An 18,743-nucleotide genomic window follows, 5' to 3' on the forward strand; every position below is an offset into this window, starting at 1 on the left:
AAGATGTGTTTATGAAGGAACCAAATGCTTGACCAGTAATGGAGCACACTCTGGGGTTTTAACTGCAGGTTGTGGATACATTTGTGAGTGGGGGCGGAGGGCGGAATAAGCTTACTAGATGTATTAACCCTGGACTAGTCTCTTTTTATTGTCCTTCGTTCCACAGGTAAACGGAACCCATCTGATTTACTCTAACCAGATCCAGGCTGATCTGCCACTGCCGACTGGCATGGTTGTCCGTTCTTCAAATGTCTCAATCAACTTTTCCTGCATCTTCGAATATGAGAAAATCGCTTCTTTGCCCTATTCTATTTCTGCCCAACAAATGTAAGCTTTAGTTTTTATTCCTCTTTTGTTGTCCAACGCAACAATGGACATGCTTATGTTTTTGAAATCGTTTATTTTACAATATCTGTATTCACATTGTCTCTGGGTGCTTCATATTTGGTTTTTCTTGGGAGTTTGAGGGGAGGTACCTAAGGGCTCAAACTTGGAAAAATGGGCACTGAAAAGTACTATTGTAGAGTTAAATCAGTGCACTTGGTGGATCTGTTGAGTTTCAACCCTACCTGATGTGTCCTGTCAGTGGCATCAGTGGGATGATCTAGAATTCCAAAGAGTGGAGCTTTGCGAGCAAAGGGAACTTGTCCTTAGCATTGGCTCTTCACCTGGTAGAATACCATTCCAGTGAGACTGTCAAAGGAAAATAGATTCACTGCCACCTCACCAGACAGTAGCTGAAAGGAAGAGTTACTTTGAGGGTTTACTGGGGAAGAGGAGGGGAGCCTCCTTTTTTAAGAATGTGAAGCAAACCACTATCCCATCTTGTTTTTGAGAGACTTGAAAATTAATAGATTACGGTCATGAAAAACCCATCTGGTCAGGCTAAATAAATAACAATAAAAAATGCAGTGGATGCAAAGCAGGCCTTATTGTGGAACTTTCATGCATGGAATGGGTAGAGTTTCAGCTGTATTGTGCCTTTTTAGGTCTCGCCTACGCAGCGCGCATGCGCTGCATAGGCAAAAAGAACTTTACCGATCGCCATGGCTTTTCAGCCAAACACATGCACGCGTTCCATTGCCTTCAATGGCAATGCGTGCACGTGAGGCGATTTACTTGCGGAAGCGAGCGCTGCCATATGGTAGCAATTATCACTCCCGCAAGTAAATCTTGCAGGCTCCCTCCTCCCCCCTGCTTCTAGAGCGCGAGCGCACACAACTCCAGGGCTTGTTTTATTTATTTATTTTTTTACTTTAAGCGCGAGGCACACGTGTGGCCAATGCTTGTTTCCCCTTTCTTTCACCATCATTAGTCTGTAAAGCATGTTACTTCTCTAGCTGGCATCCTGACTCTGCAGAATACAAAACTATAAAGTCCAGAAGACAGAAAACCATTCATGTGAAAAACTGAATGTTTTCAGGAAATGCCTATAAATCATATGATCCGAAATGAGGTATATATAAAGGTGCAAAAGGACACCCTTGTGCCTCGAGCCTTTAGTAGGAGCCAACAAACAGGAAGATGCAGGACGAAGAGTACACGCAAGGTGGTGTGGAACGATTACATTTAATATAATTGCATGCACTTGACCCTAAATGGCTTAATGACAGATGCATAAACTCCTGCATTTCAGACACTTAACAATGGAAGGCCAGTGAAGATGCTGTGTGGTGGCAGACCTTGCAAAAGATTTACTGTCCAATTTTGCAAATTTCAGAACAAGGGCCTCCACCACAGGGACGTGGTGCATCACCACCAAACAATCCATTTAATGGTCCAAGCTAAACGCCACTGACAAAATACGACTACAGAAGACTTGACACGGGTCAATGGGATACCCAACAAAGATGAGGAATTGATGACCTGATTAAAAAAACTTTACGAGGCCATAAAAATGGCACTACTGATGTGCTCGTAATGAAACCTAGCGGACCACAGGGCAAATTTGCATTACTGTACAGCCAGTGTGACTCGACCCAAAAGTGGCCTCCATGCCAGCTATGGCATTACCCACGTATAAGGAGTACATTGCCCACACCAACCATAATAGTGTGGATTATTGAGGGGTGATATTGAAGTTGGGATTTTTGTTGTTAGTGGTCATAGTGTCTTTGGTGTGATGGTCCTACACTAGCAACCTCAATAGTTGTCTGCAGACTTTTGGACAGTTGCCCTCGCCTTTGAGCATTACACTGCCTTTGCCCTATTGATGCTTAAGACCATTCCATGGGTGTGCTGCTACCTTTCCGCTGTACCAACAATGAAGGCTTGACACGTTGCCAATTCAATTATACCCTGACATACAGCTTGAGATGCCCGCATCTTCTGGGCATGAAATCCTCACAGCCTCTGCCTGTGTTTGGGGGCTTGACTGTTGACACAAGCTTGGCTTTGTAGCATCCATCCATTTTCTGCACGGTCTCTTCTGCTCCAATGGCAGGAACATGTGGGTGCTAACCCGGAGTCAGGAAGATGCTTGGTCTCCTTGCTGAGTCTTGGAGGTCACCTTGTGTGGGAGTTTTGAAGATGTCCCAGGCACAATCTTGGGTCTCACCGGGAAGTTATTAAGATGGCTGACCGTTGAGTGGGTCAAAAAGGGATTGTGCCCTGGCTCTACATCTTTACATGGAACTCTGAACACCAGGGTGGTGATAAGACACGTACCTGAGTAACAGCTTGGCTAGTGAATTGTGAAGGGCCCTTGAAAGAGGGATTGGCTCCTGGTGAGAAAGCGGGGGCAACACCTCCCCTCAATCATGTGATTCTTCATTTTGAAGAATCACCTTGGGGTGGCTGAGAAGATCCTGGTGCTCTTGCTTGCTGCCTGTTGTCCAGTAGCACTGTGCGACTGTTGTGGACCACGTACACAGATTTGGACCAGAAGCAGAGTGCACGATTGCCTTGTAACATCAGTCTTCACATGTTTATCGGAATCAACATTGGTTGTTGCACTGCATTGACCTCGGTAGTCCTTCCCTCCTCTCTTTAGTCTTTAAATAGAGTGTCCTTTTAGGTATAGGTCTCGACAGCTGTTGAACAGACCTATTAGTAACATAAACAGATTGGGTTTTGGGTCTGCTCCTTTCAACCATTGGCTTTCCTTTTTCAGCCAATAGCTTGAGACCTGGCAAATGGCTTGGTTCAGCCTAGCAGGGCATGCATCTATCACCTAATGCTATTGGCTATTTGCTTGTATTCTTCCAAACCAACTCAAGTGCTTCAGTTCAACTGCAACTGAAGCCCCCTATGGCTGCTCCTGCTAGCACACTACTGTGTGACTCACTGTAATGTGCTAATGCTGCATGTGTTTAGCCCATTAAACCCAGACCTGTAGTCTCTGCCAATTTGGTACCAAAATATCTTCTCTGCCTGCCTCCCCGATAAGTTGCAAGGCTTCCTCCAAACAAGCCCTTGTCTTCCTGCATTTCCCCACTATGCTGGCCTATCTCGCCAAATGGCTCAACTGTCCTGCGTAAAAGTCTAGCCACTGTGATGCCTCCTTGATAAAGGTGGCAGCACGATGGTGGACTCCTCACTTTAAACCATAAACAGCCCCTCTCCCTGCTGTGCCTGGCTGATTACTGCCTCTTTTGTGACCCCTTTCCTCAGTCTTTCGGGTGCCATCCATTGCGGCTGTGCCCCAAGAAGGCGTAACGAACAATTTGAAGGCCAGGGCTCGCTTGACAGGTCACCATAGCCAGGACCACTGGAATTATGTGTCAGGAGGGCAACAACTTATGCGGCAGGATTGACTAAATTATGTGGCAAGAAAAGCCAAATTATTAGTATTCATTATTTTGTAATTTTTACACATAATACTCTCTGGGTAAAGATTTCACCTCATTGGTACCAGTTTACCTAATAAATTAAGAAATAGGCAACTGAAATGTGACCAGTTAACTTTTGCAATGGGCCTTCCACTGCGCGAACACTTTGCCCCATTTTTAGTCACATTTGATCTGTTTGAGCTAGAAACAAATTACAACACTTATAAGGTCCCAAAAGCGAGACCTATTGGCTATGCCAATGCTTGTTATTGTGTATGTTAATTTGTCCCTATCATGAAAGGGTGGTAGAGAAAGTATTACCACCTTGTCAGTCTCGTAACTAAATCTAGTCCTCCAAACCAACAATGGGTAACTATATGAAGGAACTGGGTGAAGCCCCCCCCTTTTTAGGTCTCGCTGAGAACGCACATGCGTTCTCAGCGAGACTTATGTAAAGGGGCATTAAAAAATGCTCCCAAACAGGCGGATTGATTACAGTGCATGAGAGCAGGCGCGTGCACATCTAACACCATTTGGCAGCCTGTAATTCCTTCTCCTCACTCACACTTCAAAGGAATCCGCTCCCCCGTACCCCTCCGCGCAATTCCGAGAGCTTGTTATTTACACACAACACCCCAGCTGCCTTGGATCCGGAATCCGCTCCCCTGCCCCCCTCCGTGCAATGCCAGACCTTGTTGTCGAGCAGATCACTGCAAGGCTTTATCAAACACCTTCTTATAACAGACATCCTCTGGTTGCAGGCAAGGAGAATAAACGTAAAATCTGTAGTGTGAGCGAACTGGCCACTGATCGGTTTACACTTTGTTGCAAGCACATACTTTAATACGTTTACAATGTATGGTAATGTGAAGATATACTCTCGTGTTTTCTTGGTGAATTAAGGAAGTGTAATGAATAAGTCATCTTGGATAAAGGACCTCCTTACCTCCTTAACTCTCTCTACACCCCTCTCTCTAAACCCCTCTCTCTCTCTAAACCCCTCTCTCTCTCTAAACCCCTCTCTCTCTCTAAACCCCTCTCTCTCTCTAAACCCCTCTCTCTCTCTAAACCCCTCTCTCTCTCTAAACCCCTCTCTCTCTCTCTACACCCCTCTCTCTCTCTCTACACCTCTCTCTCTACACCTCTCTCTCTCTACACCTCTCTCTCTCTCTACACCTCTCTCTCTCTACACCTCTCTCTCTCTCTACACCTCTCTCTCTCTCTACACCTCTCTCTCTCTACACCCCTCTCTCTCTCTCTCTACACCCCTCTCTCTCTCTCTCTCTACACCCCTCTCTCTCTCTCTCTACACCCCTCTCTCTCTCTCTCTCTCTACACCCCTCTCTCTCTCTCTCTCTTTACACCCCTCTCTCTCTCTCTACACCCCTCTCTCTCTACACCTCTCTACACCTCTCTCTCTCTACACACTCTCTCTCTCTCTACACCTCTCTCTCTCTCTCTACACCTCTCTCTCTCTCTCTCTCTACACACTCTCTCTCTCTACACCCTCTCTCTCTCTCTCCATCGCCCTCTCTCTCTCTCTCCATCGCCCTCACTCTATCTATATTTTCAATGTATGGTAATGTGAGGATATACTCGTGTTTTCTTGGTGAATTAAGTGTAATTGGTCATCTTAGATAAAGGACCTCCTTAACTCTCTCTACACCCCCCTCTCTCTAAACCCCCCTCTCTCTACACCCCCCTCTCTCTACACCCCCCTCTCTCTAAACCCCCCTCTCTCTACACCCCCTCTCTCTACACCCCCTCTCTCTACACCCCCCTCTCTACACCCCCCTCTCTCTACACCCCTCTCTCTACACCCCTCTCTCTACACCCCCCTCTCTCTACACCCCCCTCTCTCTACACCCCCTCTCTCTACACCCCCTCTCTCTACACCCCCTCTCTCTACACCCCCTCTCTCTACACCCCCTCTCTCTACACCCCCTCTTTCTACACCCCCTCTTTCTACACCCCCTCTTTCTACACCCCCTCTTTCTACACCCCCTCTTTCTACACCCCCTCTTTCTACACCCCCTCTTTCTACACCCCCTCTCTACACCCCCTCTCTACACCCCCTCTCTACACCCCCTCTCTACACCCCCTCTCTACACCCCCCCTCTCTACACCCCCCTCTCTCTACACCCCCTCTCTCTACACACACCCCCATTGCCCTCTCTCTACACACACCCCCATTGCCCTCTCTCTACACACACCCCCATTGCCCTCTCTCTACACACACCCCCATTGCCCTCTCTCTACACACACCCCCATTGCCCTCTCTCTACACACACCCCCATTGCCCTCTCTCTACACACACCCCCATTGCCCTCTCTCTACACACACCCCCATTGCCCCCCATTGCCCTCTCTACACAGACCCCCATTACCCCCATTGCCCTCTCTCTACACACACCCCCATTGCCCTCTCTCTACACACACCCCCATTGCCCTCTCTCTACACACACCCCCATTGCCCTCTCTCTACACACACCCCCATTGCCCCCCCATTGCCCTCTCTCTACAGATCTACCCATCGCCCTCTCTCTACATATCTACCCATCGCCCTCTCTCTACATATCTACCCATCGCCCTCTCTCTACATATCTACCCATCGCCCTCTCTCTACATATCTACCCATCGCCCTCTCTCTACATATCTACCCATCGCCCTCACTCTACCAATCGCATCACCACAGCATCACTCAGGGGCACCATAACATCACTATGCGCTACCACAGCATCACTGAACGCCACAGCATCACTCGTCGCCACCACAACATCAATCTGTGCAACCATTCAACAACAACTAATTCAAATATGTTCTCTCACTGTTTCAAGCTTCATTACAAATGTCACAAAAAGATGTTAATATTTCACTTCTGTTTTTGGATTCACAATAAAATACACTGAACATAATCTTCACAAAAGTTATTTACAAAAGTTTAAGCTATTGGCATTATAAATTACAATAACTTTTATTTAAGTATTTCCAAAATATAAAAGCCATTGTTATTTGTAATATCAATACATGTAGGTCACGTAAATACAACCTATATTGCATTACAAATGCTATAGGTGTCACATTTGCGAAAGTTAAAACTATTGGCATTGTAAATGACAAAGCTATTAATTTAGCTATTTTCAAAACCAACACATAAATACAAAATTTGCCATTTACAATACCGATAGCACAAACTTTCCTAATGAGACCTATTGCATTGTAAATGCTTGTTACTTATTTCCATTACTTATTGTGCTCGTTGCTTTATTCCTACAAAATGAGCTTTGGGCACTTATTCAATCGGTTTCTCCTGTTTTCGTGTCAGACGTGACTGTAGTAAAGTGCATAGTCAAATCAGTGTCTTGATTTACTAAACTTGTTTCGAGGACCCATTTTGCATTACAAAGCAGGAGTAGTGTGACAGTGACTATTTGTCCAGCCTGTCCCATGTCCAGGCAGGGGGTGGCAGGTATTACCTTAAACAGGCCCAATCTAGGTTCCTTTGAGGGTCCGTCTGGGGAGACCCATTTCTTTGATCTGCCCAGATGAGACTATTTGTATGGAAACAGTGAGGCTTCATAGTGTGCCCATACCCGAGTTGAGCAGCCTTTTTCTTTGTATCCGTGTATCCTCAAGACAAATATTAATTATTTCCTGGAATGAGTACACGCATCTTACAATTGCGGCATGCAATACTCTGGAATGTTAAATGCCGAAAGAGCAGTGTCCGTAATATTGATGTGAGCAATATTACTTTCTTGAGAGGGAAAGTCAGCAAACTTCTGTTTCCGGCTTCCTCGGCTTGGGTATCCGGCTAAGTTTAGAGGATGGAGTAGGCAGGCACTTCTAACCCATTGTGTGGCCTGCTCTGCGATACTAGAGTAGTGGTCGTTGCTCGACTGCAGTCTCAGTTTTGCAGAGGGGGTCCAAGGCTCCATGGTTATGCCAGCTTTATATACCAGTGGCTGACACTTGTGAGAAATGTGAAGAAGTGGTCATCAGGGGTAGCTAGAAATGTCTGCACTAGAGACATTTAAGTGATTTAATCTGTCCTACAAAATGTGGTATGGTGAGTAGTTTGGAGCTGCTTGGCAGAGAATGGTATATGGCACCAGGCGGAGCCTTTTGGTGGGGGCTAGGTAGAAGCGGATGAGCCTGTATTGACCCTCTTGAGACTATCATGAACTTGGCAGCGGTGGTTGATGTCCTTTAGATGGATGTTCCTCCTGTCAAATGGCAGAAGGATGAAGATTGTGAGGATGAGAAACTCCAACCAGTGTCAAAAACTAGCTGAGGCGGTGGTCTGAATATGAGGTGTGTATTGTATCTGTTATACTTTGAGCAGAAGCACCCCTATTGCTCCCCCCCCCCCCTTGTACTCACTGTGGATCAGCTTTAAAACCTCTTTTCTTACGAGAATAGAAAGTTAATTTTGAATCTATTAACTGTAGTATAGCGTAGACATTCAGTCTTGCAGCCCTTGACTGACAGAGCCTAACAAACGTTTCACTTCTTGGCTTTAAATTTGTATTTAGGATTTGTAGTGCACGTTTTACCCAAGGGTGTCCAAGCATTAGCAGCTCAGGAAGAAGCTGTAACATGAGAGAGAGAAGCCAGCCCACCCATCACAGAAGGGAGAAAAGCCAGGTTTGAAGTTTCTTGTGAAAGACCGTGCGGGAATTGATACTAGCAATGCAGGGGGTAACTTATTCCATAGCATGGCCGCATCTACCGAAAACTTCTGCCCTCCCCATCGGACTTTCCAAAATCTTGGTCGTCCTCCCTTAGGAAGGTAAGTACACTAACAGTCTGTTGGGAGTATACCATTGAAAGTCTGTTCTCGGGTCCAGTGGACCCTACAAAGGCTGGTCAGTCTAAACAAGTAAAGGGTTTTCAAGGTCACACGCTTCTTGGCCGACAAGCAGTGGAGGGACCGAATGCCATCCCCATCCAATAAACGTTTAGGGACATCCAGGATCAGTCTGGCAGCTACATTTTGAACGATCTGAAGTGTATTCAGAGTAGATTTATTAATATTTAAATACAGAGAAATACAATAATCCAGCCGAGAAGTAATAAGCTGGAAAACAACAACAACTCTGAGCTCGGCCAGAATAAAAGGGAAGATCTTTAAAGTTCTAATAGAGAGACCAGTGCTCATGGTAGGCTTGGCCTGAGACTCAAAAGAAAGGGCACTGTCAAAAACTAAGCCCAGATTTTTAGCTTTGGTAACCAGCCTAGGTAAGCGGCCACAGGTCTCTGGCCACCACAGTTCAGACCATACCAACAATTGCTCACTGAAAATCAAGCTCTCTTGTCGGCATTCTGCCATATCCAATTCTTTCCTCCATTTTTTTTTTTATTTTAATTTTATTTTTACTAGTCATGTAGCATTTGAACCTATCTGCTACCTTGCAAATGCCATCTGTGGTAGAGACAATAATTTAAGCGGTAACTAGACATAATATCGAATCCAAAATATAGAATGGCCCTAATATCAAAGTCAAACTATAGAATGGACAAAATATCAAATGGACAGAATATAGTGATGAAAAATATCGAATTGAAGGTAAGTAATATAATATCGATTTTCAAAATATAGAAAGTCAAAATATCGAAGTATATAATATAGGAATTAAAATATATCGAATTATTATTATTCAAATTTTTTAAATTGTTTTGTATGTTAGTATATGTGTGAAGTGTATGTTAATTTTTTCGTAATTTAATTCTGTAGCGGGTTGTGGGTTTATAGGGGAATAGGGTGGGAAGTAATTTAATTGTAATTAAATATTTGTATTTATTGGTATTCATGTTAAATTAATTGGTAATTAATTTTTATTAATTGATAACTGGTAATTTTATTGATTTATTTTCCGTTGTGGGTTTATAGGGGATAGGGTGGGAAGTAATTTAATTGTAATTAAGTAAATAATTTGTATTTATTTATTGGTATTGAGTTTTAATTTATTGTTAATTGGTTATTAATTTTTATTGGTAATTTTGTATTAATTCATTAATTGATAATTATGATAATTGTATTCTTTTCTATAGCGCATTGTGGGGTTATAGGTGAATAGGGTGGGAAGTAATTTAATTGTAATTACGTATTAAAAATACTTTTTGTGTATTGATAATTTACTGTTAATTATTAATTGGTATTAATTTTTATTTAGTTTTTGTTGAAAATTAATTAGTAGTTTAATTATGAATAGGTAACTAATATGTATTTGTATTTCTAATTGATTAATTATTACGTAATAATAAATTGGTAATTCATTTTAATTTTTTATTGATATTTAATTTATTTGTATTAATATATTAAATAATTACTTTCCCTACTGTTAAACTCACTAGAGTGGGAATAGTAATTTTTACCCCTACGCTATCCAACGGTTCCCCTACTGTTGCGCACTCTGGAGTGGGAATAGTAATTTGTACCCTTCCACTATCCAACCCTTTCCCTACTGTTGCACTCACTGGAGTGGGAATAGTAATTTTTACCCTCCCGCTATCCAACGCTTTTCCTACTGTTGCACTCACTGAAGTGGGAATAGTAATTTTTACCCTCCCACCACCCAACGCTTTCCCTACTGTAGCATTCACTGGAGTGGGAATAGTAATTTTTACCCCTATGCTATCCAACGTTTTCCCTACTGTTACACTCACTGGAGTGGTAATGGTACATTTTACCCTCCCGCTATCCTACGGAAAAAATATTGTATATTTTGTATTATTATGTGTGTGTGTGTGCATGTATATATGTATGTGTATATGTGTGTGTATATATATATATATATATATATATATATATATATATATATATATATGTGTATGTTATTTCCCAAATAAATGAGCAGTTAGTGTAAATCATTTTGTTTCCCAAATGTTCGTTCGTGAAAGAAGCACCGCCCTGTGAATGAGGAAAGAGCCCCTGGAGAGGGGCCGTCTGACCGGAACATTTCTGATGAAACTGATGGCACAGTTGGGCTTGCAATACCGAAGGTGACAATCACAGACTGGGGCCCACTGGAGGGTCTTAGCACTACTGATTACTTAATCACTGTGTTCCTGATCAATTAATGAAGCACAGTGCAAACCCACTGTGGGTATTTCAAATATGCAACTACAGTACCCAAGATGCAGCGCTACAAAGCGGAGAGACCGGATGCAACAATCAAATGAAATGCATGTGGGACTGAGAGGCATTAATTGCGCTGTTCGTCATGAGCCCAAGATGAAGGATCATCTCACTATGAAACGCGTCTGCACAAAGGACTTAATTACAGCCTGTTTGTCACCCTCGAATGCCTGAATAAAGTGGAAATCACGATACAGCTGTGGAGAGCTTCTTTAGCTGCAAGGGCATTTGTGAAACACTATATATATATGTGTATATATATATATATGTGTATATATGTGTATATATATATATATATATATATATATATGTGTGTATATATGTGTATATATATATATATATATATATATATATATATATATATATATATATATATATATATATATATATATATATATATATATATTCACTGAAAAAACCATAGGTTTAACACCAGTTATAGTTAGCTGGAAATTTTACTGGTATAAAACCATTGAAATTCCCACGTTATAGTTAGTTGGACTCACTATAACTTGCACGTGTAATGCACTGATGACACCATCCAGTGAATGTGTGTCTTTCAGATAAATAAATGTTTTATTTATGTATGTTAAGGTCGATGGAAGAATATTTGTTTAAATTATTGTCTTAATGGATGTTTTTTAAAAAAAAATAATTGGATATCTGCCTTATTAAGTGTATCTTAGTGAATACATATATTAGCGAGTGAAAGTAGGTCAGTCTCTCTGTCATCAGTGATGTCATGAGTGATGTCACTGACCATGTCATGAGTGATGTAATGTGATGTCATCAGCAGTGCATTACACGTGCAAGTTATAGTGAGTCCTACTAACTATAACGTGGGAATTTCAATGGTTTTATATCAGTAAAATTTCCAGCTAACTATAACTGGTGTTAAACCTATGGTTTTTTCAGTGAATTTGATAGGTTTTTAAATGCTAATTCCTAACTATAACTGGTGTGAAACCTATGGTTTTTTCAGTGAATTTCATGGGTTTTTTAAATGCTAATTCCTTTGTATATCGAGTTTCTAACCTTTTTTTTTTTTTTTTACAATTTGCTGTTTTTTTTAAGTATTCATTTTTTTTATATAATTTTTTTCTTTTGCGCTCTGGGTGCGCGCTCCGGGAAGCTTTCAGCTAAGCTCTCCGGTAAGCTTTTCCGTGAGCTCACCTGAAAGCGCACCCAGAGCGCTACTGTCGTTAGTGAAAAAAATATGAATGAAAAGTTAATAATGCAAAACATTTCGTACCATACAAATAAAATTAGTTTTTTTTAATAAGGAAAATGATTATGCATTTCTGTAAAAGTTTGATGACGTCACTTCGGCGCGCAACGTAAGTGCCCTCGGAAGCGCCTACGTTCACGCCGCGTAAACGCACGCAAAAGCGCCTACGATCGCGCCACGTTTGCGCCCCGGAAGCGCCTACGATCGCGCTGCGTAAACGCACCCGGAAGTGCTCCCAAGCGCGCAGCGTAAACGCGTCGGGTCATGTGACCCTAAAATAACACTTTTCATTGGTTGCTAACAGTTTTTTTTTACAATGAATGAAATCCCCACCCATTTCCTTCACTTCTTCTTTCACTTTTGTGACTGAAAGACCTGTTTTTTGCACCTGGATCTTTTGTGAATTACCATGGCTGCCAGAGAATCCAGCAGTGAGGATGAACCTGAGTTCATCAATGAAGAGCCTCCTACCCCAAAGGTGAAGGAACATTTCATATGGAAATTTTTTAAGTTTCCAGCAGACCAGAAGAAGGTGAATGCACCAAAAGTGGAGTGCAGGATCTGCAAACAGGTCCTGTCACGGGGTAACCCCCAAAAAAAGTACTCTTTTGGGAACTTTACCATGATCCGACATGTGGAGAGGAGGCACCCCCAGAATTTTGCCCGGGAAAGTGTCAGGGCTCTGGCACAAGAGGTTCCCAGAGATGGGGCCTCTACATCAACCGGAGGAGCAACTTCTTCTGGGAGAGAGCAATCGCAGGAGCAGGTGCCAAACATACAACCTGCATTTAACCATGGGGTCGTCAAATGCAGATACTGCAATCAACTCCTCACCTATGGGGAGCAAAGTGTCCAGCTCATGGTTCGAGCATTGGAGAACCATCGCTGCCCTTCCCACCCCTAATTTTTTTTGTTTTCTTTTTGCTCCTGTTGAGCAGTTTCCATTCCCTGTTTTTGTTCCTGTTCAGTTAAAAGAAGAAAACCAAAAGTTCTTTTCAGAACTACCTCCAATTCTCATCAAAGAGCTATATTCTTAAAAAAATGAAGAGTAAGTGAAATATAGTGCATTGATAATTGAAAGGAGAATGAGTAAGAAAGAACAGAAAGGTATGAGAGGTGAAAGGAAGTGAAGTAGGAGGAATGAAAGAAGGTGAGTGTTAGAAAAGAAAGTTATGACACAGTGAATAAACTGGAGGCCTCATTTCTGAAAAGTGACGCATCGCTACGTGAAAACAGCGATGCGTCACTTTTCTGGACGCACTCCTTATGACATTCCAGATATGTCATATTTAATATATGACTAATCAATTCGCAAGGAGTTACAGATATGTCAGTATTTCTGACGTATCTGTAAACACAAAAGTAACGCATTGCTGGAGTGCGTCACAAAAGTGACGCAACTCCAGTAATGTGTCCTTTCACATGGAAAAAGCACCATGTGAAAGGTCTGCTGTGAAGCAGGCGCAAGATTTTGACGCAACAGCATCCTAAAAGTGACGCACTGCGTCGTTATTACCAAGCTTTTTGCGGGGGAACACCCCCTCTGCATGCATTATACCTGACGCTATTTTTAAAAAGTGACGCATCTAGGTACATGGGTCACTTTTTAAAACTCTGCGCCACATTATATCTGCATCAGGTATAATGTATGCAGAGGGGGCAATCCCTCGCAAAAAGCTTGGTAATAACGACGTACTGAAATCTATGAGATTTCTCTGCGTCACTTTTAGGATGCTGTTGCGTCAAAATCTTGCGCCTGCCTCGCGTCACTTTCATGTTTACAGATATGTCAGAAATACTGACGTATCTGTAACTCCTTGCAACATGATTCGTCATACATTAAATATGACACATCTGGAATGTCATAAGGAGTGCGCACAGAAAAGTGACGCATCGCACCAGCAGTGTAAAAAAATGTGCCTCGTTGCACTATATTTAAAGGACGCAACAGCATCCTAAAAGTGACGCAGTGAAATCTCAAAGATTTCACTGCGTCGCTATTACAAAGCTTTTTGCGGGGGAACACCCCCTCTGCATGCATTATACCTCACGCAGATATAATGTGGCGCTTGATTTTAAAAAGTGACCCATCTACCTAGATACGTCACTTTTTAAATATAACGCAACGAGGCGCATTTTTTTACACCACTGGTGCGATGCGTCACTTTTCTGTGCGCACTCCTTATGACATTCCAAGTAACGCATTGCTGGAGTGCGTCACAAAAGTGACGCAACTCCAGTAATGTGTCCTTTCACATGGAAAAAGCACCATGTGAAAGGTCTTGCGTCAGTCTAACACCTGCTGTAAAGCAGGCGCAAGATTTTGACGCAACAGCATCCTAAAAGTGACGCAGTGAAATCTCAAAGATTTCACTGCGTCGCTATTACAAAGCTTTTTGCGGGAGAACACCCCCTCTGCATGCATTATACCGGACGCTATTTTTAAAAAGTGACGCATCTAGGTACATGGGTCACTTTTTAAAACTCTGCGCCACATATCTGCGTCAGGTATAATGTATGCAGAGGGGGCATTCCCCCGCAAAAAGCTTGGTAATAACGACGTACTGAAATCTATGAGATTTCTCTGCGTCACTTTTAGGATGCTGTTGCGTCAAAATCTTGCGCCTGCCTCGCGTCACTTTTATGTTTACAGATATGTCAGAAATACTGATGTATCTGTAACTCCTTGCAACATGATTCGTCATACATTAAATATGACACATCTGGAATGTCATAAGGAGTGCGCACAGAAAAGTGACGCATCGCACCAGCAGTGTAAAAAAATGTGCCTCGTTGCACTATATTTAAAAAGTGACGCATTTAGATAGATGCGTCACTTTTTAAATATTGCGTAACAATGCGCATTTTTTTACACCGCTGGTGCGTCACAAAAATTGACGCACAGGCGGCGCAAAACTGGCAGCGCAAGGCCTTCATAAATATGGTCCTGGATTTTCCCCGTGCTTCGCTTCCCGGTGCGCGTACCATGCGCTTCCCCCGCGCAAAACGAAAAAAAAAAAAAACATTTAATGCCCCGCAGGACCCTATTTTAGCCCCCACATCAAACCTAGGGGGTCAGAGGGGGTCTACTCTTCCCCCTTATGGTCATTTGCCCCTTTTTTTTTTCAAACCCCTTGTGTCTCGATTTTACCGAGACACAAGATGGCGGCCGCTCCAGACTGTTTAGAATGTTTACAGACACCCAAGAGCCAATCAGCTTTCTGCGCACAAGTCGCGTGTCGCGCCAGGAGCGCACTCCGGTGCGCGCACCGGAGAGCGCCTATAGATATATATATTTTTTTGAACGTAAATTACTCAAAATCCACTGCAGCACACATCTTGAGACATAGCAAAGGCACATCGGGCTACCAGTCCCTTCAATTTTGCCAAGTTTGCTGGAAATCCATTCAGCCGTTCGGGCTAAAAGTGAAATCGACCGCCCTATGGAAATAAACATGGGGAAAACGCGTTTTGGGACCCCCCTTTTATCTCGGCCCCCGCTTGACGTATCCCCCCCCCAAACTTTCAAGGAAGGACCGGAGCTCGACGAGGCCATTTTCAGGAAATTTTCAGGCAGATTCGTCAACCGGTGCCAAAGTAATTCCAAATAGAATTTTGAGATTTAACATTGAAAAAAATCCTAACTATAACTACCTACTGGCGACCGCCAGTAGGTAATGTAATATATATATATATATATATATATATATATATATAATATAAAAAAAATTTTACGTTTTTTTATAACTTAATTATTTAATAATTCTAAGGTTATTTAAGTATTTTTAAGTATGTTTTAGTTAATTATATTTATTTCAATAATTTTAAATTACTTTTAAGACATTTAAAAAATTCGATATTTTGACTATTTTTTACAACAATATTTTTGATTCGATATTTCTGTACTTACCTGTTTGTAGAAAGGAATTCTATATTTTTGCATTATATATTTTTTTCATCTATTATTTTGGTAATTCTATATTTTTGTATTCAATATTATGTCAGTGATCCAATTTAAGTATCATCCGAATAGGACAATACTTGGAAAGCAAAAGACTATCCGTTTCAACAGAGGGGCAATGTACAGGTTAAACAGAAAGGATCCCTTTGGAACTCCACAAGGCAGCTGGAAAGATTTCACCCTAAAATGGCCCACAACTCACTGTGTGGGTCCTACAATTAAGAAATTACTCCAGCAGGGCCAAAGCTGAGTCCTTCACACCAGTCTGGTGCAGTCTATGCCCAGATGGGAGGGGGACACCATCTCAAATGCCGCAGAGGGGCCCAGCACTACCAATACGGCAGACCCTCACTGATCCACCTGGCAGCGAATAGCATTGATAGACACCAGCAGGGCTGACTCCATGCTGTGGCCTCTCCCTGGACACCATTCTGCGAAGGGTCTAGCAGATCCTTTGTGGCCAAGAAATCCTTCAGTTCCTGATTGATATATTTTTCCAAAATGTTCGCAAGCGTGGGTAAAAGATAGAACGCAAATTGCTAGGGTCCTTAGAGTCTCCACTAGGTTTCTTCTTAAGGGATGTTGACTAATGTCTCGATTCCAAGTTGAGTGAAAAATACCAGTTATAAGAATTTGACTAACAAGCATTAGAAATGCAATAGGTCTCGCAGCATTAGAGTTAGTGCTTTTAGAATTGTTAATGGTTTTTTTTGTAAATCTTTAGCATGAGGTTGAGGGTGAGTGAGTGAGGGTGAGTGAGGGTGAGGGTGAGTGAGGGTGAGTGAGGGTGAGTGAGGGTGAGTGGGGGTGAGTGTGAGTGTGGGTGAGTGTGGGTGAGGGATTGAGGGTGAGTGAGGGTGAGTGAGGGTGAGGGGTTGAGGGTGAATGAGGGTGAGGGAGGGTGAGGGGTTGAGGGGTTGAGGGAGGGTGAGGGGTTGAGGGGTTGAGGGTGAGGGAGGGTGAGGGGTTGAGGGTGAGTGGGGGTGAGTGAGGGTGAGGGGTTGAAGGTGAGTGAGGGTGAAGGTGAGTGTGGGTGAGTGTGGGTGAGTGTGGGTGAGTGTGGGTGAGGGGTTGAGGGTGAGGGTGAGGGTGAGTGAGGGTGAGGGGTTGAGGGTGAGTGAGGGTGAGGGGTTGAGGGTGAGTGGGGGTGAGGGGTTGAGGGTGAGTGGGGGTGAGGGGTTGAGGGTGAGTGGGGGTGAGGGGTTGAGGGCGAGACCTAAAAAAGGTAGTTAAGGTGATGGAAGTTATAGGTCATGATACACATTCCTGGAAGTCTACAGGCAAAGGGGGATCTCAGAATTTTAACACACCCACGTCTCGGGTGGTTACGCTGAAACAAAAAGATGCTGTGCAGTGATGGATCTAATCTAAGAACCTGACAGGTACCGGTGGGAAGCACCAGAGGGTATTTGGCATGCAGTCAATCAGTCTGAAAGATAGTGTCTTACTTCTTAATCCAAGTTGGCAAGACATTTTGCACACAACGGACACTGGGTGGCTCAAGTATCTGGCAGGTAAAGCAAGTTGCGGTGTCCTTAACCTAGCAGAAAAAAAAACAGGCTGGGGCATCCAAATGCCCTACGAAAAAGACATTGTAATACTTTTCGTAGCAGGCAGTGCAGTCTGGGGGTGCACAAAACTGTTAAGTGTTGGAGATTTCCTGGATGCTGCAGGGAGTGTAGAGTAATGAGGTTCCTGGAAGGAAATATTCTGCAGCAGGGGAGTTCCCTGGAACTGTCAGACACTGCAGGTTGGGAAGGTCCTATGGATCTGCGAAGTAATACTGTCTGCACCTGCTGGTCCCTCTTACCTGCGCAAGACCGGGTCTTCCATATTTTGAGCAGAAGGATGATAATAGCCGCCAGGTGAGACAGATCTCCAGTAAGTCTGAAGACGTTCATGCTGAGGGGGTTGCTGCGACCGGGGCCCTGATGAAATAACGCTGACTGGCTGCACACCTGGCAATGAAAGGCCCGGTTCCGTACTGCAGCTGGGGTAGGTCTGAAAATGGCGAGCGACGAGCGACGTGGCCCGGGGACGTGGCCAAACATAGGAAGGTGGAGAGAGGACTCTTGGAGCGCACCGCCCCCTCGGGACGCACAGCAGCATAGCGGACATCTTGAAATGGATCACATTGGCAAAAACAGTGTCCCAATGAGGTTTCAAGAGTGACTAAATCACCGCATATAACATGTAAACTATGAGGTATTTATGATTAACGTTTGCTGTAAGAACTGATTGAGGTCACGCCAGCAAAAGTCTTTCGCGAGACTTGTCATTCGAGCTCCCTCGACGTCAATCAGAGGTCTCCGAAATTCAGACGTGCAGCAAGTCTAGTGGAAAAGGAACGTAGCCAATGAACGCAGCAAATGGAGTCAGCCGTACAAATCAAATGCAGAGTAGCATGAGGGCGTTACAGTGAAATTAACATTTTGGGGGTATAATCATTACTAAACTCATTTTGTTTAAAAAAAAAAAAAAAAAAAAAACTTCCTCACCTCTATATTTCAGTCATGGCAAAATTATGAATACAGAAGGAGGAGGGGGGAGGAGAGTAGGGGAGGCACGGCCTAGCGGCAGGCAGGCAGGGGAGGAGAGGAGGAGGGGGGAGGAGAGTAGGGGAGGCACGGCCTAGCGGCCGTGC

The 18,743-nt window shown here is 43.4% G+C and overlaps 1 protein-coding gene across 1 annotated transcript in view; it reads left to right on the plus strand.

Annotated features, from left to right (window-relative positions):
* The window catches only part of LOC147673921 (uromodulin-like), a 159,163-nt gene that overhangs the window by 90,761 nt on the left and 49,659 nt on the right, over positions 1-18,743 (plus strand). Inside the window, exon 5 of the mRNA XM_086945014.1 lies at positions 167-327. Coding sequence (XP_086801140.1) covers positions 167-327 — 161 coding nt within the window. The remainder of the gene's footprint in view (positions 1-166; positions 328-18,743) is intronic.

This window comes from Lissotriton vulgaris, chromosome 12 (assembly GCF_964263255.1).
Source record: "Lissotriton vulgaris chromosome 12, aLisVul1.2, whole genome shotgun sequence".
Taxonomy (NCBI): Eukaryota; Metazoa; Chordata; class Amphibia; order Caudata; family Salamandridae; genus Lissotriton; species Lissotriton vulgaris.